Below are 22,666 nucleotides of genomic sequence, written 5' to 3' on the forward strand. Positions count from 1 at the left end.
CACCCTCCCCCCCCCCCCTCCCCCCTCCCCCCCCTCCCTCCTTCCCTCTCCCCTCTCTCTCCCTCCCCTCCCACCCCAGCTCAGGGTCTCCTCCCGCAGCTACGTGCTGACCCTCATCACCGACGGCATGCGCAGCGTCCGGGCCTTCCATTTTGACAAGGCTGCCGCCAGCGTCCTCACCACCAGCGTGAGTTGGGTCTGGGGGGGGGGCACGGGGGGTGGGGGTGGGGGCGGCTCTGGGCCTGGCCCCTCCCTCACCACCCTCCTGCCCTCAGATGGTCACCATGGAGCCCGGGTACCTGTTTCTTGGCTCTCGCTTGGGCAACTCCCTGCTCCTCAAATACACAGAAAAGCTGCAGGAGCCCCCGGCCGGCGCCGTCCGAGAGGCTGCTGACAAGGTGGGTGTGGGGTCCCTGGGGACGCCGCCTTCCTGCGCAGCCTCGGGCCACTCACTGCCCCTCGTGCCTCCCAGGAAGAGCCGCCCTCGAAGAAGAAGCGCGTGGACGCCAGCGGGGGCTGGTCAGGTGAGGACCTGTCGGGGGCCCGTCGGGTGGGGGCCGGTTGGGGCGGGGCTTGGGGGAGGGCCCAGCCGAGCCACCGCGGCCCCGGTGGGCACTCCCTGGTGCTGTAGGGGGCAAGTCGGTGCCGCAGGATGAGGTGGACGAGATCGAAGTGTACGGCAGCGAGGCCCAGTCCGGCACGCAGCTGGCCACCTACTCCTTTGAGGTGAGCTCGGGCGCGGAGGGGTCCCCCACACTGGCCAGCCTGCCCCCTGACCGCTGTGGTGCCCGCAGGTGTGTGACAGCATCCTCAACATCGGACCCTGTGCCAATGCTGCCATGGGCGAGCCTGCCTTCCTCTCTGAAGAGGTGCCTGCAGGGGGAGCAGGGGGGATGGGGGGGCAGCGGGGGGGGGGGCCCATCCTCACCCCCCCACCCCGTGCAGTTTCAGAACAGTCCTGAGCCAGACCTGGAGATCGTCGTGTGCTCTGGCTACGGGAAGAATGGGGCGCTGTCGGTCCTGCAGGTGTGCGGGGGGGGGGCACCGTCGGTGCTGCAGGGTGGGGACGGGTGGGGGGGGTGGGGACGGGGTGGGGGGTGGGGGGGTGGGGGGAGCGCCGGCGGGAGGCTCACACCCATCTGCCTTCCAGAAGAGCATCCGGCCCCAGGTGGTAACGACCTTCGAGCTTCCCGGCTGCTACGACATGTGGACCGTCATCGCCCCCGTGCGCAAGGAGCAGGTGGGGCGCCCAGGCTGGGGTGACTGGTGCCATCCGCTACCAGACCGGGCTCTGCCGTCAGGGTGGCACACCCGGCTGGGCTCTCCAGGCACCCGGGCTGGGCTGTGGGACTCCTGCGCCCCCTCTGCCTTCACAGGAGGAGGCGCCCAAGGGGGAGGGCGCAGAGCCGGAGCCCAGCGCCCCAGAGGCAGATGACGAGGGGCGGAGGCACGGCTTCCTCATCCTGAGCCGGGAAGACTCCACCATGGTGAGGCCTGGGGTCTGCCCGCGGCCTGGGGCGGGGGCGCCCACTGGGGGGAGCCCCTCACTCGCCATCGCCCGCAGATCCTGCAGACGGGCCAGGAGATCATGGAGCTGGACACCAGCGGCTTCGCCACGCAGGGCCCCACGGTCTTTGCCGGCAACATCGGGGACAATCGCTACATTGTCCAGGTGTCGCCGCTCGGCATCCGCCTGTTGGAAGGAGGTGAGCTGGGCCGGTGGGCAGGACGGGGCCGTGGTGGCCGCGCTGACCACCCCGGGCTGACCGACCACCCCGTGTCTGCAGTGAACCAGCTGCACTTCATCCCCGTGGACCTGGGCTCCCCCATCGTGCAGTGCGCGGTCGCCGACCCCTACGTGGTCATCATGAGCGCCGAGGGCCACGTCACCATGTTCCTGCTCAAGAGCGACTCCTACGGGGGCCGCCACCACCGCCTGGCGCTGCACAAGCCGCCGCTGCACCACGTAGGCTCCCTTCTCCGTCCCAGGGCCTGCCGTTCCCCGCCCGCCCGCCGCCGCCCCCACTGAGCCCCGTCTCCCCCCTCCCCCCCGCAGCAGTCCAAGGTGATCGCGCTCTGCGTGTACCGGGACGTCAGCGGCATGTTCACCACCGAGAGCCGCCTTGGGGGGGCCCGCGACGAGCTGGGGGGCCGCAGCGGCTCGGAGGCGGAGGGCCAGGGCTCGGAGACCAGGTGTGTGGGGGCTGGGCAGGCCGGGCCGGGCCGGGGCTCCGGCAGGCGACTTGCACCAGGCAGCCTGTGACAGCCGTCTCCCCCGCCCCAGCCCCACGGTGGATGACGAGGAGGAGATGCTGTACGGGGACTCGGGCTCCCTCTTCAGCCCCAGCAAGGAGGAGGCCCGCCGGAGCAGCCAGCCCCCTGCCGACCGGGACCCCGCGCCCTTCCGGGCCGAGCCCACGCACTGGTGCCTGCTGGTGCGGGAGAACGGGACCATGGAGGTACGGCCCCTGCCCCCACCCCTGCCGCCGCCCCGGCACCCCCCCCCCCCACCAACGAGCTGCCACTGCCCCCACAGATCTACCAGCTTCCCGACTGGCGGCTGGTGTTCCTGGTGAAGAACTTCCCGGTGGGGCAGCGGGTCCTGGTGGACAGCTCCTTCGGCCAGCCCACCACACAGGGCGAGGCCCGCAAGGAGGAGTCCACGCGCCAGGGGGAGCTGCCCCTCGTGAAGGAGGTGCTGCTGGTGGCGCTGGGGAGCCGCCAGCGCAGGCCCTACTTGCTGGTGCGTATGGCCCTGCCCGCCCCGGGGCCCCCGGGCCCCCGGCCCCCACCCCCTGACGTCCCCGCGTCCCCAGGTGCATGTGGACCAGGAGCTGCTCATTTACGAGGCCTTCCCCCACGACTCGCAGCTCGGCCAGGGCAACCTCAAAGTGCGCTTCAAGAAGGTGCGGTGGCCAGGGCGTGCCTGGGGTGTGGGGGGCAGGCGCAGGATGGGTTGGGGGGCAGCTGGCCCTCACGGCTGTGGCAACCCCCCCCCCCCCGCCAGGTCCCCCACAACATCAACTTCCGAGAGAAAAAGCCAAAGCCGTCCAAGAAGAAGACAGAAGGTGGCGGCTCCGAGGAGGGGGTCGGGGCCCGAGGCCGGGTGGCACGGTTCCGCTACTTTGAGGACATTTACGGCTACTCAGGGGTAGGCTGCGGCTCCAGGGGGGCTTGCCGACATCTCTGGCTGCTCAGAGGTGGCCTGTGGCTCTACAGGGGCCCGAAGACATGCATGGATGCTTTGGTGGTGGGCTGTGGCTCTGTGGGAACCCAGGCACACTTATGGCCGTGGCTCTGTGGTGGGGACCGGGGAGGGACAGATGGGGCCTTGCCCGGTGGGGGCCTCATGGTGCCTGCCCCCAGGTTTTCATCTGTGGCCCCTCGCCCCACTGGCTCCTGGTGACCGGCCGGGGGGCCCTGCGGCTGCACCCAATGGGCATCGACGGCCCCATCGACTCCTTTGCGCCCTTCCACAATGTCAACTGCCCCCGTGGCTTCCTTTACTTCAACAGACAGGTAGGGCGGCCCCAGGCGGCTCAGCCTGGCTCACCCTGGCACTAGCCATGCTGCCTGGGATGACCAGTGCCAGGCCCCCTGGGGATGGGGTACCCTGGAATGGAGGGTTGGGGGTGTCCAGAGGGTGGTGGGCGCCAAGGTCAAGGAGATGGTGTGGGGCTTGGTGCTGGAACGGTTTGGAGGGCGGGGCAGTCAGGAGTGGAGGCCGTAGCCCACGAGGACACCCGTCTGGGTGGCCAGGGTCCAGCTGCTGTTCTGCTGGGGACCCAGTGATGGTGGTGACGAGGCAGGTGCCTTGTAGGTACTGGCGCATGTGGGACTGGGGTGGAAGAGAGCGGCGGCTTGGGGCCCCGTTTTGCGCAGGACCTGCTGTGGGGGGTCTACCCTTTGCCTGCAGCGTCTGGCATCCTAAGCCTGGCCCAGATCACCAGACCTGGGAGAGCCTGGGAGAAGGGACAGGAAGCCCACGAAAGCCCAGGACAGCAGCGGCCTGGCCCTGTTCCTGCGGGGCTGAGGGCTGGTCCCAGGAAGCCCCTGGGGACCTGGGCTCACCCTTCACCCCACCCGCACCCAGGGCGAGCTGAGGATCAGCGTCTTGCCTGCCTACCTGTCCTACGACGCCCCGTGGCCCGTCAGGAAGATCCCGCTGCGCTGCACCGCCCACTACGTCGCCTACCACGTGGAGTCCAAGGTCTGCCCCCACCCACCCCAGGGACCCTGGGGGCCTTTGGGCCTGGCCTCTAACATGTGACACCCTGCACCCCCCCCCCGCCCCCAGGTGTACGCTGTGGCCACCAGCACCAACACGCCGTGCACACGGATCCCACGCATGACGGGCGAGGAGAAGGAGTTCGAGACCATCGACAGAGGTGCGTGGCGCCCCAGGCGGGGCCCGTGCTCAGGGCCACCCCTCCCTGACCCCTTCTGTCCCCGCAGATGACCGGTACATCCACCCTCAGCAGGAGGCCTTCTCCATCCAGCTCATCTCGCCCGTCAGCTGGGAGGCCATCCCCAACGCCAGGTGAGGCCGGGCCCCGGGGTGGGCTGGTGGCGGCCCGGGGCCGGTGGCTGCTGACCTGGCCTGGTGCAGGATCGAGCTGGAGGAGTGGGAGCACGTGACCTGCATGAAGACCGTCTCGCTGCGCAGCGAGGAGACCGTGTCGGGCCTCAAAGGCTACGTGGCGGCCGGGACCTGCCTCATGCAGGGGGAGGAGGTCACGTGTCGTGGGCGGGTGAGTGGCCAACGTGGGGGCGGGGCGGGGCCCCGAAGCCCCTGAGCGAGTCCCTGGGTCTCACCCACCCCCTCTCCCCACAGATCCTGATCATGGACGTGATCGAGGTGGTGCCGGAGCCCGGCCAGCCCCTGACCAAGAACAAATTCAAGGTCCTGTACGAGAAGGAGCAGAAGGGGCCCGTGACAGCCCTGTGCCACTGCAACGGCCACCTGGTGTCGGCCATCGGCCAGAAGGTGCACCCCAGCGCCGCCCCTCCCCCCCCATCTTCGCGTGGGGCCTGCGGGTCGCGGCCCCCTCTTCACCCCACCCCCCAGATCTTCCCGTGGGGCCTGCGGGTCGCAGCCCCCACCTCATTCCCCCCCCCCCCAGATCTTCCTGTGGAGCCTGCGGGCCAGCGAGCTGACGGGCATGGCCTTCATCGACACGCAGCTCTACATCCACCAGATGATCAGCGTCAAGAACTTCATCCTGGCCGCTGACGTCATGAAGAGCATCTCCCTGCTGCGCTACCAGGAGGAGAGCAAGACGCTGAGCCTCGTGTCGCGGGTACCCTGGGCGGGGCCGCCGGGCGAGGGGCCGCCAGCCCCGGGCCGCCCCTGACGCCCCTCCCTCCCCTCCCTCCCCGTCCTCAGGACGCCAAGCCCCTGGAAGTGTACAGCGTGGACTTCATGGTGGACAACGCCCAGCTGGGCTTCCTGGGTGAGCACGGGGGCTGGGGGCCGGGGGCCCCGGCGCCCGAGACCTCAGGGGCGGCTGGGCTGACGCTGGCTCTGTTCCGCAGTGTCCGACCGTGACCGCAATCTCATGGTGTACATGTACCTGCCGGAAGGTGAGTGTGCCCCACCCTCTGCCGGGCGGGCTGGGTGCAGCAGGCGGTGACCTGAGGTCCCTCTGGCCAGCCAAGGAGAGCTTCGGGGGCATGCGGCTGCTGCGCCGGGCGGACTTCCACGTGGGCGCCCACGTGAACACCTTCTGGAGGACCCCGTGCCGCGGGGCCACGGACGGGCCCAGCAAGAAGTCGGTCGTGTGGGAGAATAAGCACATCACGTGGTTCGGTGAGCGCCGGGTCGGGGTGTGTGTGCCGGCGTGGAGCGGGGCGGGGCGTCGGCTCACACGGTGTCTCCCCCACACCCAGCCACCCTGGACGGTGGCATCGGGCTCCTGCTGCCCATGCAGGAGAAGACCTACCGGCGGCTGCTGATGCTGCAGAATGCGCTGACCACCATGCTGCCCCACCACGCCGGCCTCAACCCCCGTGCCTTCCGGTGAGTGTCAGCCCTGCGCCCCCGCGCCCCGCACGTCTGTCCTGACGCCTCACTGCCTATGTGCCCGCCCCCCCCCCCCCCCGGCGCCAGGATGCTGCATGTGGACCGGCGCGTCCTGCAGAACGCCGTGCGCAACGTCCTGGACGGAGAGCTGCTCAACCGCTACCTGTACCTGAGCACCATGGAGCGCGGCGAGCTGGCCAAAAAGATCGGCACCACGCCCGACATTGTGAGCACCGACCCCCCCCCCCCCCCCCCCCCCCCGCCCGCGCCGCCCCGTCTGCGCCCGCTGCCCCCTTACCACCCCCTCCCCCCGCAGATCCTGGATGACCTGCTGGAGACGGACCGAGTCACTGCCCACTTCTAGAGCCCTGGATGCTACCACCTCCCTACCCCTTTTGTATAAAACACGAGCAAGAACACGAGTTTGCTTTGAGAAGAGCGTGTGGTCATTGTGGGGCCCAGAGGACCCCCAGGTCTTGGGCATCCGTGCTGCTGGCCCTGCCAGCTGTGGGCTCCTCCCTGGGGTGGCCTAGGTCTCCAGGTACTCGTACAGGCCCTGGGCCTCGGGCAGGAGGCCCAGGTGGACCAGCACTCGAACCAGGAGGGCGGTGAGCCGCATCGACAGGGTCTCCAGCCTGGGGGGGGGTGGGGGGGTCAGGGGGTCGCAGGTTGGTGGGGCGTGGAGGCCGCCTCCCGCCTGCCAGCCCCCTCTGCGCCGGCTCACCTTAGAGCTACCTCAAACTTGAAGGTCTCCCAGACGACTCGGACGTGGCGCAAGAGGCGGGCACCGTAGGTGTTCTGGCACCCTGTGCCTGCCAGGCGGCTCCAGCCCCGGACGGCGCTGCCCAGAGACCCGGTCAGGCGCCTTCCCGGCCCCGGCCCCGGCCCCGCCCCACCCCCGGCCCCGCCCCACCTCTTGGCCATGAGGAAGTAGCGGTCCACGGGGGCGCCCAGGGCGGTGTTGATGGCGCGCACGGTGTTGACGTTGCGCAGCACGAGCAGCATGGGCCGCGGCAGGGCCTTGAGCACCGCCATGACCTCCTCGAAGTGCTCCCTCGCCATGTCCCGCATGTAGGCGGCCTCCTCACGGCTCAGGAGGTTCGAGCGCCACAGCTGCCCCAGACGCACGGGCCGCTGCATGAGCACCTCGGAGAACAGGAAGTAGTCTGGGGGGGCCTGAGCCCGGGCTGCGTGCCTGCCGCGCCGCGCACCCACCCCCCGGCCTCACCTTGCACCCCGAGCGCAGCCGCGTGTGTCTTCATGGCGGCCTCGTCCCTCAGAATGATGGCCCGCCACAGCTGGCACAGGGCCGACCGGTCCCTGGGGACAACCCAGCCATGAGCCAGGGCAGGAAAGGCTGGCCGGGGGGTGCCCGCCCAGCCCGCAGGGCCCCAGCTTACTTGGCATCCAGAAACTGGTAGAGCCCGTGGTCCAGCAGCACCAGCTGGGCCTTCCCGTCCGGGCCTCTCCGCACCAGAACTAGGACATGGTGTGTCAGCTCCCGTCACCCCGCCCTGACCCTGACCACCCCCCCCCAGCCCCGAGGGGCTGTTCCTACCGTTGCCAGGGTGGGGGTCAGAGTGGATGAAGCCGGTGTAAAATATCTGCTCGGCAAAAGCCTGGATCAGCTTCTCCGCTATCTGTGGAGGACAGGCCGTGGCGCTGTCACCCCTGGGTGCACCCCCCCACCCGCCCGCCCCCGACGCCCCGCGCACGTGGCACTCACATCCCGCACCGCCAACCCCATGGTCTTGATGGCTTCCACGTCGTTGACCTTGCAGCCCTCGTAGAAGTCGGCGGTCAGCACGCGCTGCGGGAGCACAGGGGCCTGAGCTCGGCGGGCCTGCGCAGCCCCAGCCAGGAGGGGCCCAGCTCACCTCACCTTGCTGGACGTGTCCCAGTGCACGCGGGGCACCACGACGTAGCGGAAGTGCCGCAGCTCCCGGGCACAGCGCTCGGCGTTGCGCCCCTCGTTCTCAAAGTCCAGCTCCTGGGCCAGGGTCCCCTTGAGGTCCTGGAGGCCACACACAAGCACTTGAGGGTCTGGGGTGGGCGCCAGCCCCCAACCGCCCCCGCGGGACCCCCGAGTTACCTGGAGGACCCAGCTGAAGCCGAAGCTGGGGTGCATGAGCTCCACGAGCTGGAGCAGGAGCTCCAGGGTGTGGATGTCCCCCTCGAAGCGGTCCCGCAGGTCGATGTACTGCACCTGCACGGGGAGGCTGCAGGGAGGACCGGCCAGCAGGCCCCGGCGCCCCCAGAGGCGCCCGCACCCCTGGTACCTTCACGGCCACCTCCGTGCCGTCGTGCAGTCTGGCGCGGTGCACCTGGGCCAGGCTTGCCGCCGCGATGGGCTGGTAGTCGAAGTCCCGGAAGAGCTCGCGGGGCGGGGCCTGGAAGTCTTCCAGGAACAGCTCATCCACCTGCAGGGGCGGGTCCTAAGAGTGGTGAGGGGGCCGCAGCCGGGCCCCCACCTCGCGGCCTCTGTCCCCGGAGCCGGGCTTGCCTCCTGGATGCCACGCGTGAGCGCCCTGTCCTCCAGCACGCGCAGCGTCCTGATGTACTCGGGGGGCAGCAGGTGGTTGAAGGAGCACAGCCCCTGGCCCAGCTTCACGTAGAGGCCCCCGTTGCTGATGGCCCCCGCCACTAGGGCGTCCGCCGCCCGCTGGTGACACGCAGACATCACCTCCAAGTACCTCGGGCTGTTCTGACCACAGGTGTAGAGGGAAGGGGTGGGGGGTGGGCGGGCACCTCCCCAGCCCCCACCCCCGCAGGCTGCACAGGCAGGGAGGCCCGGCCAGAGGGACAAACCTCCTCCACCCCGCGCAGGACGACGTGCGTGCACCACCAGTAGTCCAGGGAGATCTGCAGGCCGACTCGCAGAGACCTGGCGGCAAAGGCTGCCCTCAGCCCTGTGGGCGCCTGGCAGGGGCACCAGGCTCGGGGACGGCGTTGCCAGCAGGGCAGACTCAGCCGGCATCCATGCCACCCTCAGTGCCTGAACACAGGGACATGGGGACACGGCGGGCGCGCGCGCGGGGCAGGTGAGCCTAACGGCGAGGCTTGGTCTGTTTCATTCTTGGCTCACACTTGTTACACAAGAAAATCCACCCAAGAGCTGGCAGCCCGCACAGGCTGCGCCCTGGCCCCGCCCCCGCCCTCCTGGCCCTGTGCACCCAGGTGCCCGAGGGGAGGCTGGGACGGCGCCCCAGGCCGTGGACAAGGTGGCCCTGGATCTGGAGAGGGCAACGGAACCAGGGAGGCCTCCAGTGTCACAGACCCCAGACCCTCGGGCTGTCCCTGAGCAGGGTGTGAGAAAGGTTTAAACACACGGAAAGAGTTCGGAGGGAGCGCCTGCTGTGGCTCTGTGGTAAAGAACCCAACCAGTATGCATGAGGACTCAGGTTCGGTCCTCGCTCAGTGGCTTAAGGATCCGGCGTTGCTGTGAGTGTGGTGTAGGTCGCAGGCGTGGCTCAGCTCGGATCTGGTGTGGCTATGGCTGTGGCGTAGGCTGGCAGCTGCAGCTCTGATTCGATCCCTAGCCTGGGAACCTCCATGTGCCTCGGATGTGGCCCTAAAAGGCAAAAAAAAAAGGTTCAGCGGTGTTAATGGTAAAATGTAGGTTCAGCACCTGTGCTGTATGTTTGAACTTTGCATCAGACCAAACCGCCGCTGTGGCAATGCCAGATCCTTAGCCCACTGTGCCGGGGCTGGGCCTCAAACCTGCATCCCAGTGCTACCAAGACGTTGCCCATTGTATTGTGCCACTGCGGGAACTGCTGCTGGAACTTTTTTTTTTAGGGAGTGGCTCCATTCAGTCAAGGGCCAACCCTAACCCCACCCTAAGCGGGCGCTAAGCCATCAGCAGAGGGGTGATGGGCAGCAGCGTCAGAGCACAGGAGAGCAGGCGCTGGAGCCCGTCCGACACAGTCTAAACCAGGGGCCCCATCAGGCAAACCCTGGGCAGCGTCAGCAAAGCTTTTCCTAAAAGGTAAGACAGGAAACACTCTGGACCCCTGGGCCACCCAGTCTCCGATGCATCAGGACAAAAGCCACAGGCAGGATCGGCAGGGGTGGCTGCCACTCCAAGGAGTTCTATTTCTTTTTTTTCCACAAAAGGGCCAGTGCCATCTTTGACCCTTGTGTTTGGCGCAGTGCCAGGGTTTGCCAACCCTGTTGTGCAATATTAGAGCCTCTCTGCCCCCAAGCACGTCAAGGTCGTCATACGGGAAAAAGTTAATACCACCAGCTCCCGGGAGGTCGCCTCTGAACCCGCGGGATTTCCTAGGTGACGGCAGTGTCAGACTCATCAACAGCCTGACGGTTTCTGCCAACGAGAGGCTCTGCTGGCCACCAAGGATGACCAGGGAATTAGGGTTTGGGGGCAGAGCGAAGTGGCCAGTGAGTCAATTAACCAGGCCCACAGGAGTTCCTGTCGTGGCTCAGTGGTTAATGAATCTGACTAGGAACCAGGAGGTTGTGGGTTTGATCCCTGGCCTCGCTCAGTGGCTGAAGGATCCGGCGTTGCCGTGAGCTGTGGTGTAGGTCGCAGACGCGGCTCGGATCCTTTGTGGCTGTGGCTCTGGTGTAGGCCGGCGGCTACAGCTCCGATTCGACCCCTAGCCTGGGAACCGCCACACGCTGCGGGTGCAGCCCTAGAAAGACAAAAAGCCAAAAATAGAAAATGACCAGGCTGACAGACAGGAGTGCCAACAGCAACTCCGGACACCAGAGCTTGGGGGACCCCTGTGAACTGGCACAGGGGACGACAGGCAGAAGAGCCCCGTGGACGCTCCCAGGTGGGGGCACTCCCAGACTTCACCCTGTGCACCGCTTCCTTTCGCTTCTCTGACTGGCCTCTTTTTGCCACGGCACCGCCATGATCGTTCGTACAGGACTTTCCCGAGTCGTCCAGGGAACTGTCAGGACGGAGGGCGTCCGGGGGCTCCCGCTGTGGTGCGGTGGGATCGGAGGCCTCTCAGCAGCACCCCGACACAGGCTCCAGCCCAGCCCAGCGAGTTAAAGGACCCCAGGTTGCCAGAGCTGCAGCTCAGGCTGCGGGCGCGGCTCAGCTCTATCCCAGCCCAGAACTCCGTATGCCGAGGGGCGGCCCAAAGGAGAAAAAAACAACACAACTGAGGGAGTCTGTGGCCCCCCAACTTGTAGCCAGGGGCCTGACGTGAGGGAACCCACGGGGACGCCACAGCCTGCTGCTGGCATCAGGTGCCCTGGGCAGACATGGGGCCTGGGGACCCTGCCTGACCCGAGCTTAGCCCTGAGCCGGGAACGCTGACGGGCTGTTCCAGGTCGGACATGAGACACAGGATCCTGTGAGGAAAGCTGGGACCGGGGCGCCTGGCAGCACAGGAACGGAGTCTGGGGGGCGGGCACGACGCCCCCGTTTCTTGGTTGGTTGTGGAGCAGTGTCCTTGTGGGGGAACCCAAGGTCTCGGGGATAACAGGGTATGTTGACAACTTACTTGTAAATGTTTCCCCAAAAAGGTCTTCTACATTATTAGCCCAAATTCTTTGGACATTTGAAATTGTGTCAAAAGGAGTTCCCGTCGTGGCGCAGTGGTTAACGAATCCGACTGGGAACCATGAGGTTGCGGGTTCGGTCCCTGCCCTTGCTTAGTGGGTTAAGGATCCGGCGTTGCCGTGAGCTGTGGTGTAGGTTGCAGATGCGGCTCGGATCCCGCGTTGCTGTGGCTCTGGCGTAGACTGGTGGCTACGGCTCCGATTCGACCCCTAGCCTGGGAATCTCCATATGCCGCGGAAGCGGCCCAAGAAATAGCAAAAAAAAAAAAAAAAGAAATTGTGTCAAAAAAAAACCCAAAACCAAAAAACCAAAAAAACCCACCACAGGATTTTTAAAAGTTAAAATTAAACGAGCAGTGGGGTTAGAAACCAGGGCCTTGGAGTTCCCACTTCAGCGCAACAGGATCAGCGGCACCTGACAGTGTCTTGGGACACAGGTTCAATCCCCGGTCCGGCACGGTGGCTTAAGGGTCTGGAGCTGCAGCTTAGGTCTGATCCCTGGCCCAGGGCGACCAGGAAAGAAACAACAACTGAAGACACCAGCGGCCTGGCACCACCCTCCACCACCCAGGCCCCGAGCCTGGGTACTGCGGGCGGCCCGGCCTCCGCCCCCCCACAGCCCAACACCCCCAACTCCCTGGTGGGGGGCGGGGTCCTAACTCAGCCCCGCCCGCACTCCTTCTTTGGGCTCCCGCATGCACGCTGCCCGTCACCCAGGACACACTGCAGGTCCCCAGGTCACCTCGCGCCCAGCCAGGGCTGCCGTCAGGGCTGCCTGTCCTGGCAGCTGTTAGGACTTAGAGGTGACAAGATGGTGCAGACTGCTGGGAAAATTACAGTTCTAGCTCCTTCCCATCGAATGCCGCTCAGCATGGCAGAGCAGGCTGTGAAAACACTGGGCAGGAAGGAGGAGGAGGAGGGGCAGGCCCGCCGGGCCCGCCACTGGGGTCCCCAGCCCCGGGACGCAGCAGCCCACATGAGGCACAAGGAGAGACAGCCCAGACCTGTTGAGGGGTCAGAGCCAGGCTGCATGGGGACGGTCCCCCTCCCCTGCAGTGGCCTCGCACAGGTGTTCACAGGCGAGCCTTGTGGAGACCGGGAGGCCCTGCGGGACACAGAGGCGGCCGCCCAGAACCACGTGCAAGGGCAACCAGGAGCTCCAGGCCAGCCCATCCAGTGACGGCCCTGGGAGCCGCGCGACGCTGCCACTGCCTGCTCCTCGAGGTGGGAGGCAGTAAAGCGTCCGGCCACCTGCCTCCTGACGGCGCCCCTGGGCTAAAGCCCAATGAACCCAGTGCCCCACACCCTTGGCGACTGGCACCGCCCTGAGAAACCGGGCCGGGCGCCCCGGCGGCTGCTCAGCCAAGGTCTCACGTGAGCCCCCGGTGCTCGGCACGGCCCAGGGGGGTTCGGGTTGGCCGGCTTCACTCAGGTCAGGAGCTGGCCCTCAGAACCCCGGGCGGCGGGCACTCGGGACCTGCCGGGAGCAGGAACGCCTGCCCAAGGTGCCGCAGCGGGAAGACGGCCCTGCCCGAGCACCGCCCAAGGACGAGGAGAGCCTTCAGCTTAAGGGAGCCTGGGCGCTCATGAGCAGTCTGCTCCAGCCCACTGGGAGTGGAGGGCGAGTCCTCCACGCTGAGCCCCAAACTCCCCTGGAAGCCACGTTCGGGGGAGGGACCCAACGTGGGGGGAGGCACCAGTGCACCCGCCACAGATCGGGGCGGGCCCCGCGGAGCCCGGCTGGCCCACCGGACAGCGCAAAGACAACTGGGGGCAGCCTCGACAGGTCCGGCAGAGCCCTGCGGCCCCTCCCGGCCCAGCTTGCGCCCCTCGCGCCCACGGATGGGACCGGGCAGGGAGAAAGCCGCCACGCCCCGCCACGCCCTACCTGCCGAAACGTCCCACACCATCCACCACGAGCCGCATCCTCCTCCTCTCCTGCGGCTCGGCTGTGAAATACCGCACCCCAAGAAGAAGGGGCGCCCCCACCGCCGTGACGGACAGCGCCTTCCTCCACAGGGGCTGGGGTCTCAAGGACCTGGAGGGTGACAGGCACACGGCCGGTTACTTCCTATCTGCTCCCCCGGCCCACCCACAGCCCCTGCAGCTGCAACCAGGGTCCAGGCAGGCAGCAGGAATGCCAGACGCCTGCGTGGTCACCACAGCGCTCTTCGCCAACCAGGCCCGAGTCACCCGGCCTGAGGCCCACAGACACCCCCCCCCGCCCCCAAGTCCAGGCTCCAAGGGGCCAGTGGATTTAGGGAACAGGTCCTCAGCTACCCAGGAAGTAGCTCGAGGGCAAGGCTGTGACCTCACAGGATCAGGGCCTACACTGCACAGAGGGACAGCCACTGTCCACCTTGCTGATGGCCCGACCAGACCACAGTGTCAGGTCGAAAAAGCCCAGATTGTGTCGTGGCTGAGCGGACACAAACCTGACTGGCATCCATGAGGACGCAGTTCAATCCCTGGCCTCCCGTAGTGGGTTAAAGATCTGGCGTTGCCATGAGCTGTGGTGCAGGTCGCAGACTGGCTGGGGTCTGGCGTGGCTGTGGCTGTGGTGTAGGCCAGCAGCTATAGCTCTGATTCAGTCCCTAGCCTGGGAACTTCCATATGCCGCGGGTGTGGCCCCCCCAAAAAAGACAAGAACCCAGCAGGAGCCCAGCACCCAGTCACATGTCTGCCTCGTCCTGCTGCCCTGCCAGGCCTGCGTCTGCCTCTGGAGCCACTCCACTCACTCCCACGTCATCTGCCCACTGGCCTCAGGCCTCGAACCCTTCCACCCGCATCCTTGCAAAGCTTTGGCCTCACTACACGACCCCGGCCTCCCCCACTCTGAGCCCATTGCTGCTGGCAGCAAAGCACAGGGCGCTGCCGGCAGGGAGTCCCAGCCCGGAACACCAGTCCCAGGCCAGGACCCAGAGAAGGTGCAGCCTCAAGGCTCACAAGAGTGGTCACCCCTGCCAGGTGAGGGGCATGTGCCCTGGCGGGAACTCACCACTTGGCAGGCGGGACTCTGAGGTGTCTCCTGAAGAAGGTGGCAGGGGAGGGCCAGGGCTTCAGCCTGCCCTGGAGCAAGGCCGAGTGCACGTGGCAGAGTTGGGACTGTGGAGTGAGCAGACGGCACGGGGTCAGCGGCGCGGACATGACGCCCCACCCCCAAAAGCGTCACTAAGCGTCACAACTTCCTGGGGCCTGTGCATGTCTGACTCAGGAACAGACAATCTGTGGGTTGAAAGCAAGGCTGAGGGAGTTCCCTTCCCGGCGTCCATGAGGACGTGGGTTTGATGCCTGGCCTCGCTCCGTGGGTTAAGGATCCAGCGTTGCTGTGGCTGTGGTGTAGGACGCAGATGCGGCTCAGATCCGTGTTGGCTGCGGCTGCGGTGTAGGCCAGCAGCGGTAGCTCCGATTCGACCCCTAGCCTGGGAGCTTCCCTATGCCGTGGATGCAGCCCTAAAAAACCAAAAAAAAAAAAAAAACACCAAGCAAGGCTGAGGTCAAGGCATCACGTGAGAGAAGGAAAGGCAACGTGCCGTCAACACCCTCGTAGGGCCCACCTGGACGGGCCCTCGGCCCCTGGCCCCTCACCCTCCTGGGCCCTGAGACTCTCACTGTCCCGCTGCCGAGATCAAAGGCCCCGGGAAGTCAAGAATCCCTAATTGTGGGCTCAGGGAGAAGGCGCAGGGCCTGCTGGAGGTGGTCGTGCTGAAAGCAGATGAAGGCACAAGGAACTCCGGCTGCCTGCCGAGAGCCCAGCCCAGGGTGGAGACCTGGAGGAGGGAGGCGGCGCCGGGCGCGAGCAAAGGAGCGGGGAGCGCACACGCGGCGCTGCCCTGCCCAGCACCCCGCCGAGCGACACTCGGTGTCGCCGAGGTAGCCCAATCTTTCTTGAACCCTCCACCACGCGTTCCTCAACGGTAAAGGCTCCATTTCTTGGGGAAAGAGAGACCGTGCAAAGCAACCCCAGCACAGACATTAACGCTAGTGCTACAAACACTGGGCCAGACACAGAACTGACCTTCCAGCATTTTCCGGCCAAAGCGCACAGCCCTGAAGACAATTCCAAGGATCAAAACAACACACAAGTGAAAGGAAAAGGTCCGTGACCCGCTGTCCCAAGAGAAGAAGAGGGGCTGACAGGAAGCTCTGTGCAGCAAGGCCACACACAGCACGTGCAGGTCCTCAAGGAGAGCCCATGTGGCGACACGGGCAGCCACGGGCAGAAGGGCACTGAGTGCCAGCAGCGGGCAGGTCAGGGACACAGAGCTCCCCTTTCTGCACAAAAGGGCAGCATGGCACGTCTGTGCCAGGTGGGCACAGCAGGAGGGAAAGCCTAGGGCCTCCCGCCTCCAGAGACCAGGGTGTGATGACAGGTGTGGGGAGGCTAGGCCAGCCTGCTGCCCCCAGATGCCACCCCGCCAGGGCTGTCTGGCCCACCTGCTCTCTGCGAGGTCTCCAGACCCCTCACCTGGGTCCACATCCTTGGCCACACACCCACCGGACACGCCCTGCCCCTAGGAGCCATGTGCGACCAAAGACCACAGCCAGAACCCTCCCGCCCCATCCCTGGAGGCCCCACTCCTGCTCCTGCCCCGGCCTCCCCCCACTCTGAGCCCACTGCTGTTTTCTTCAGGGCACAGGGCACTGCTGGCGGGGAGTCCCAGGCCAGGACCCAGTGGCCTGGATTACCACACGTGGGGCAAGGCATCCTGTCTTGGGGGTGTTTGCACAGATTATACGTCAAGGTGTCTGGGACTTACTTTCAAATGGTTCAATGACAACAGAAAGTATATTTTCCAATAGAAATAGAAACACCTAGGGCGGGAGTTCCCGTCGTGGCACAGCAGAAACGAACCCAACTAGGAACCATGAGGTAGCAGGTTTGATCCCTGGCCTTGCTCAGTGGGTCAAGGATCTGGCATTGCCATGAGCTGTGGTGCAGGCCGGCAGCTGCAGCTCCAATTAGAACCCTCGCCTGGGAACTTCCATGTGCCAAGGGTGCAGCCATTTAAAAAAAAAAAAAAAGGAAAGAAACACCTAGGGCTGGACAGCGGGGGCCCAAGGTGGTGGCATCTGGAGAACTGACTCTGGTGCCCTGTCAGCCCGTCCCTGTGTTCACAGGCTTTAAGGACCCGAGGTACAGGCCACCTGCCATGCCCTCCAGCCAGGACGGAGGTATTTGGAAGATGAGGAGCTCCTGGGGTAGGGTCCTCACCTGGCGCAGGTATGTGCCCAAGACGCCTGGCACTGTTTAGAGATGGTCTTAGTTATCACTGCCTGGCATGGAGAGGGCAGAAGCCAGAGACACAGCTCAACACCAGACACTGCATGGCCCCACCCAGAGCCTCCAGCAGAGCCAAGGCTGAGATATCCAGGACAGCCTCTGCACCCAGACTTCTGGGACTGGAGCTGGAGGCCGGGCTCCGGTACTCACCAGCCAGCTGGCGTGGTGTCTCGGACGCCCGGTCTACACGGCGGGGACCACTGCACTGCTAACGCGCAGCTAAGCAGGCTGACATCTGCCAAGCCCTGGAGCGGCACCCAGCCCGGGGTGCAGGGCAGGCAGGGGTCGTGCTGAGGTGGCCTGGGGTCAAGGAGCCGCCAGGCTTTCCCAAGCCCTCCTCTTCACTGCACCAAACAGGAAGGAGTGCACATTTGCTGGGCTGAACTCAACTTTTCACAAGATTGCCAGCTTCCCACTGCTTTTTCAGGAGGAAAAAAGGGTTTGTTTGGGCCAGAAAAGAGACTATAGACCTTCCTCGACTTTGATAAACCCAGTGTAAGTTGAAAGTTTCGTTAAGTTGAAAATGCATTTAATATGCGAAACCTATCAAACACCACAGCTCAGCCCGGCCTTCCGCAGACGTGCTCAGAGCACCCGCATTAGCCCACAGGTGGGCAAAGCCATCGAACACAGAGCCTGCTTTACACCAAAGTGTGAACTACCTCGTGGGAACTGAGAGTGGACACAGGATGGCGGTCAGTATGTCGGCTGTGATGGTGGGTTGATGGCAGCCGTGGCCACTGCCCAGCACCCCAGGAGGGCATCTATCCCCGCTCATCACTGGTCCGGGAAAAGACCACAGTCCAGAATTCAAAGCATTCTCCTGAAGGTGTATCACTTTTGCACCATCAAAGTTGAAAAATGATAAAGGCAACTACCATGAGCCAGGGACCAACGTAAGAAAAGCTCGGGGACAGGTGACACACAGATGTGAAGAAGGCCCAGCTAACTGGGGTGGCTGCCAGCGAAGTGGGGCTCGCTGCCAAGTCCCACTGAGACAGAGAGGGAAAGCGGCCAGAGCTGATTGGTAATGATTATTCTGAGACATTAACATTCGGAAGAAAGCAAAGATCCACGAGTTATTCTCGCCAACATGCCACTGACCTGGAGGAGCCGGGCAAAGGGCCTCCTGGTTCAGAGGCTGCGGGTGCCAGCCCTGGAGTGAGGGCTGGCAGGAACTGTCACACGTCAGAGCTCAGGCACAAATGCTCCAAGATTAGGCGGAACTCGCATCACCCAGGTGCCCGAGAGGGGGCTGGTCCCCTAAGCCCTGCCACCTGGAGAAGGACAGGGTCCATTAGGGAAACTCGGAGGGCACACGGTGAGGATGCACCCAAGGAAGTGTGTGTGGCCCCAGCTGGCACCGGCCGCTCAGTGGCCCCTTAGGTCTGCTGGTGACCCCAGTGGAACAGCAGAGAACACGGAGATGGTACCTAACTCGCACCTCGGGTGCCGTGGAGCAGGACAGAACCCACGGCGTGCCAAGCCCTGCGCTGCAGCAAGGCGGGCCTGGTCTGCCCTCCTCTGACTCCCCTTCGGACACTCGCCTGTGAGCACCTTGCCAGGCTAGAAAGGGGAAAGACGATGGAAACAAAGTCCCTCACTCAAGGCCTGGCCCCTAACAGGAGCGCAAAAACAGGAAGGCGACTCTTCTCTTTTGTTCTTTTTTGGTCTGCGCCTGCAGCACATGCAAGGCCCTGGGCCAGGGACTGAACCTGCTCCATGGCAGCAACCTGAGCCACAGCAGCAACAACGCTGGATCCTTAACCCACGGAGCCACGACGGGAACCCGCAAGGAACCTCCCATTGTGGCTCAGCAGTAACGAACCCAACTAGTATCCATGAGGATGCAGGTTCGATCCCTGGTCCCGCTCAGTGGGTTAAGGATCTGGTATTGCTGCAAGCTGCAGTGTAGGTCACAGACGTGGCTTGGATCCTGTGTGGCTGTGGCTGTGGTGTATGCCAGCAGCTGTAGCTCTGGATTCGACCCCTAGCCTGGGAACCCCTAGCCCCTATGCCGCAAGTGCAGCCCTAAAAAGAAAAAGAAAAAGAAAAAAGAATTCCCCAAAGGGAGGCATTTCTACAAGGTGCTGTCAGAGGCCACAGCAGAAATGTGTGGCAAACCTGGGAGTGGAACTTGGTCAAACTGCTTCCCAGGGCACCCTTTCCATTCTCACACTGGCTCGTGGTGAGTCCCCCACACGGTGGGGTCCCAACAACCACAGAATGGAGCATGTCGTCCAGAGTCATTAGCAGGAAGGGTCTGCTGAGCAAAAGTGAAATCACCCGACTGTCGAGTGAGTTTAAACATTTTCAGAGTTCCCGTCATGGCTCACAGTTAACGAACCCGACCAGCACCCATGAGGATGCAGGTTCGATCCCTGGCCCCACTTGGTGGGTTAGGGATCCAGTGTTGCCATGAGCTATGGTGTAGGTCGCAGACGCGGCTCGGATCCCGAGTCGCTGTGGCTGTGGTGTAGGCCGGTGGCCACAGCTCCGACTGGACCCCTAGCCTGGGAACCTCCGTATGCCACAGGTGTGGCCCTAAAAAGACAAAACAAACAAACATCATTTTCTTATTAATACATACAGTTCCTCCATAGGAGACTGTGAAATCTGAGGCATCTACTCTCAAGTGCGAGGCCTGCCCTGGCTGCGCCCCCAGCCTCCTGACCACTGGTCGCCACCATCAGGGGCTCTGGTTGGGACGCTGGGGACCAGAATCCAGCCTCTGAACACGTGGCTGATGCAGCGTGCACACAGGCTCAGCGGGGGCAAGGCAACGCCTGGCCGGCCCGAGGAGTTGCCAGAGGAGCCACTGCAGGCCGCACCTCCTCACTCCCAGAACTGACTCCCCGCTCGCTCTCCGCTCTCTCCGTGACAAACAGCCTCTGGCAGAGCCTGGCCGGGCCCCTCTCCCGGCTGCTTTCTGCCTAGGCCTTCCCCCACCCCCGCCTCTGTATGCTGCCCGCTGTCCTTATCAGACAGGAATGTGGCTGTGAGTGTGCCGTCCTTCTCCCCGCAGGGCCCACCTCTCAAGCATCTCTGTGCCTCTACCAGCCCAGTGCTCCCCCAGATAAAGCAGAGCCCCCATCGACGCATGCTGAACTGAAAGAGACAGTGGCTAAGCAGAGAACGCACCAAACCCACATGACCCCGGTGACGGTGCTGCTGAGCAACAGGCGGGCAAGAGACAGCGCCAGTCTGGCCCCAGATGGACGCCAGGGATGAGGCCTCTGGCTGAAGACCCCAGAGCCCCACAGGGGCCCAGGGACCCACACCAGTACCTGGCCCATTCCAATTCAGGATGCCTAGTAATTCCCCAAATATCCCCGTCACGCAGGAGACATCCCCCATGCCTATGAAGTCACGTGGCTATAAATGTGGGGCCAAGTCTGCAGCCAGACCTTCCTGGAACTAACTCAGGGGCGTTTCCACCACATCACATAAGACCCAAACCATACCCAGAGCCTGGGTGCCAGAGCGTGGCAGGAAGCAGGCAGAGAGAGCGCGCGGGGTCCCAGGACACCCTCTGGTGCCCAGCGCCTTCCCACAGGGTCACGCGCATGGCCTCCTGGGTCAGCCCAGGTTAACGTCTGCTGTCCCAGCACCCCTCACCAACGAAGCCTCCCAGTCTGGGCAAGACGAAACGGGCATCCTCCACCCGGCCTCTCCGGCTTAGTGAGTGCCCAGCCCATGCGCAGAAGGAGAGCGCTCACCTGGAACTCAGCTACAACCCATCAAGCAGCAAAGAGCTTGCGCAGCATCACACAGAAACTACGAAGCTACAGACGCTGTGTGTGCTTTAACGCAGAATCATGAGCACCTGCACTCGTGTTTAGGCACAAGCTGAGCTGTCGGTTTTTCCACACCCTGCAGATTAGACACAGTGGGTTAGAAGGAAGAGGAAAGGTCACTGCAGATAAGCCAGCCCCCAGCAGTAACAAGCAGCTGCTGAGTCTCAAGATGAGGCCTGACAGAGAAGCACAAGGAGGTGACAGGAACCTGGGCAGTTCAATGGCGGGGTCAACAGCCTGTGCCGGAGAGGAAACCAAAACACAGAAATCTTCTCATACTCAGGAAGAGAGGGAAACGGCAGTTGGAGCCCAAAGAGGTGGCGAAGATGAAATGAAGGCCCTGGCCTTTTCTTCGCCAAGGGCCTGCGCCCCTCTCAGCACCAGTGAGGGCTCAAGCCGACTGGGCCCTACGCCACTTACGGGTCATGAGCCTCTCCCAATCACAACCAAAACCTGCCCGCCCACTCCCTAGGGCTGTCTGGAGGGTTAAGTGGTTGAACGTGGGAAGCAGCTCTATACCCTGCAACAGACCAGCTCTGGTGTCTCTCTGCCTGAGTCTCAGCCCATAAAACAGCACGGAGCTGTTCACCGAAAGCCACAAGAGTTAATGGAAATTTGTATAAATACCTACACCTGCAAGGCGAGGATTATTAGGAAAATACAAGGCTTCTGGAAAGTTCCAAGTTGAAAAGGCTGATGAGCCCCCCTCGGTCTCTATGGGGCTAGATTCTGGGGGAAGCAGTGGGTAAGACCTGCGTGAGTGATGATAACGCGGGTTTGAAAGGTACCCAACAAGGAAAAACCCTGGATTGTCAAATGCGTCGTCAGGATCAAAGGAAGCGCGAGTTGGGAGGGCAGCCCGGGGCGGGGCAGGCAAAGCAGGGAAAGGGCTGCGAGAGGAGGGGCCCCCACGGGCCCCCACCCCCTCCTCTCCTCGGAAGCAGCAGCAGCTGTCAGCTCGGGATGATCTGGGGCGGGCTGGTGACCGGGTTAGGCTTCTCAAGGGAGCAGGTAAAAGGAAAGGCCAGGGCCCCCAGGCTGGGATTCGGACAAGTGTCAACTTCGCCGCGGGGGGGAAAGGGTGTCTGGGGACGGGAGGGGGGATCGGAGGAAGCGGGCTTCGAGGGCTGTCCTGAGACCAGCGTCCTCGGAGAGAGCCTGCTTCGGAAGGAGCAGAGGGGACCTTGGAGGCGCTGGGGAGGCAATCAGTGCGGGGCCTCCTAAGTGGTTCTGGCCTCTGCGCACCGGGGCCTGGGGCTGGTCAGGGGGTCTGGGGAGCAGAGCACCTGGAGCTGAAGGGCTCCTTCAGCCCTGAGGTTCCCGCCGGGCGGGGGAGGGTCTCTGGGGGCGGGGAGGGTTTCGGGGCCCGAGGGCCCGGGACGGGCGGCTCGCGGGGCCGCGGGAGGGCACCGGGAGCGCGGGGGTGCTCACAGGTCTCCACATCTTCGGGGCCGACGCGCCGCTCCGCGCCGCTCCTCTGGCCGCAGCCTCGCGCCGCCACCCAGCAGTCCCTGCGGGAGAGGGCGCGGTGCGCACGCGCACACCGCCCCCAGAGGGCGGGCCGGACGGAAGGCCACGCCCCGAGCGCACCTGCGTCCGCGGCCGAGCAGCGCCCCCTGGCGGTCCCCGACGGCCTAGTGTTGGGCCGGGACCCGGCGCTGCACAGACGGAGGACGCAGGTGCTGGCGCTGGAGCCACGGCCAGTGCCTCGGCCGAGCAGGCCATCGGTCACTGACGCTGGGGGCTTTTCCCACCCTCGATGGAAGCTGAGGCTCGGGAAGGTCGGCTCCCTTGTTCCCTAGGAGCTCACAGCACGGGCGGAAGCGGGGAGCAGGAGGAACCCCAAAAGGACGTCGGTGCAGAGAGAGCTGGATTCCAGGATCCGTGGGAGGCGGGGAAGGGCGCCAGGCCGGCTACAGCTCTGTGCCACGGATTAGGGCGAATCTCTTTACCTGCTCAAGCCTCGCTTTCCTCGCTGCAAAATGAGGTGGTAACTGTCAAGTTCACATAGCTCCTTGTCCCATGCAG

General features: G+C 64.5%; 2 protein-coding genes across 11 annotated transcripts in view; one reads left to right on the plus strand and one right to left on the minus strand.

The window, feature by feature from the left end:
- CPSF1 (cleavage and polyadenylation specific factor 1) overlaps positions 1-6,455 on the plus strand; it is an 11,732-nt gene extending 5,277 nt beyond the window's left edge. The window contains exons 7-34 of the mRNA XM_047785389.1: positions 76-187; positions 276-398; positions 473-524; positions 632-726; positions 795-869; positions 946-1,026; positions 1,151-1,240; positions 1,377-1,487; positions 1,565-1,706; positions 1,788-1,966; positions 2,057-2,193; positions 2,285-2,459; positions 2,537-2,743; positions 2,817-2,906; positions 3,008-3,151; positions 3,367-3,519; positions 4,094-4,210; positions 4,298-4,388; positions 4,456-4,540; positions 4,610-4,751; positions 4,835-4,987; positions 5,124-5,300; positions 5,387-5,453; positions 5,536-5,583; positions 5,654-5,809; positions 5,890-6,019; positions 6,110-6,248; positions 6,339-6,455. Of these exons, the coding sequence (XP_047641345.1) occupies positions 76-187; positions 276-398; positions 473-524; positions 632-726; positions 795-869; positions 946-1,026; positions 1,151-1,240; positions 1,377-1,487; positions 1,565-1,706; positions 1,788-1,966; positions 2,057-2,193; positions 2,285-2,459; positions 2,537-2,743; positions 2,817-2,906; positions 3,008-3,151; positions 3,367-3,519; positions 4,094-4,210; positions 4,298-4,388; positions 4,456-4,540; positions 4,610-4,751; positions 4,835-4,987; positions 5,124-5,300; positions 5,387-5,453; positions 5,536-5,583; positions 5,654-5,809; positions 5,890-6,019; positions 6,110-6,248; positions 6,339-6,386 (3,319 nt within the window). The 3' untranslated portion in view covers positions 6,387-6,455. The remainder of the gene's footprint in view (positions 1-75; positions 188-275; positions 399-472; positions 525-631; positions 727-794; positions 870-945; positions 1,027-1,150; positions 1,241-1,376; positions 1,488-1,564; positions 1,707-1,787; positions 1,967-2,056; positions 2,194-2,284; positions 2,460-2,536; positions 2,744-2,816; positions 2,907-3,007; positions 3,152-3,366; positions 3,520-4,093; positions 4,211-4,297; positions 4,389-4,455; positions 4,541-4,609; positions 4,752-4,834; positions 4,988-5,123; positions 5,301-5,386; positions 5,454-5,535; positions 5,584-5,653; positions 5,810-5,889; positions 6,020-6,109; positions 6,249-6,338) is intronic.
- ADCK5 (aarF domain containing kinase 5) lies at positions 6,446-22,154 on the minus strand. Of its 10 annotated transcripts, none has more exons than XM_047785568.1 (15): positions 22,070-22,154; positions 14,556-14,662; positions 13,446-13,595; positions 8,831-8,906; positions 8,526-8,726; positions 8,302-8,442; positions 8,115-8,228; positions 7,905-8,036; positions 7,749-7,832; positions 7,581-7,662; positions 7,423-7,501; positions 7,251-7,342; positions 6,936-7,188; positions 6,747-6,863; positions 6,446-6,657 (listed from the first exon to the last, which is right to left on the minus strand). In XM_047785568.1, the coding sequence occupies exons 1-15, from the start codon at positions 22,079-22,081 to the stop codon at positions 6,552-6,554; spliced, it is 1,746 nt and encodes a 581-aa protein (XP_047641524.1). In that variant the 5' UTR covers positions 22,082-22,154; the 3' UTR covers positions 6,446-6,551. The 10 variants fall into 10 exon arrangements, with proteins under 10 accessions (XP_047641524.1, XP_047641527.1, XP_047641525.1 ...); XM_047785571.1 differs by adding an exon at positions 21,270-21,390 and having other exon boundaries at positions 7,905-8,056; positions 8,115-8,442; positions 22,070-22,141; XM_047785569.1 differs by adding an exon at positions 21,266-21,390 and having other exon boundaries at positions 7,905-8,056; positions 8,115-8,442; positions 22,070-22,141.
- Positions 22,155-22,666: the final 512 nt, after the last annotated feature.

Source organism: Phacochoerus africanus, chromosome 6, assembly GCF_016906955.1.
Source record: "Phacochoerus africanus isolate WHEZ1 chromosome 6, ROS_Pafr_v1, whole genome shotgun sequence".
In the NCBI taxonomy this organism is placed as follows: domain Eukaryota; kingdom Metazoa; phylum Chordata; class Mammalia; order Artiodactyla; family Suidae; genus Phacochoerus; species Phacochoerus africanus.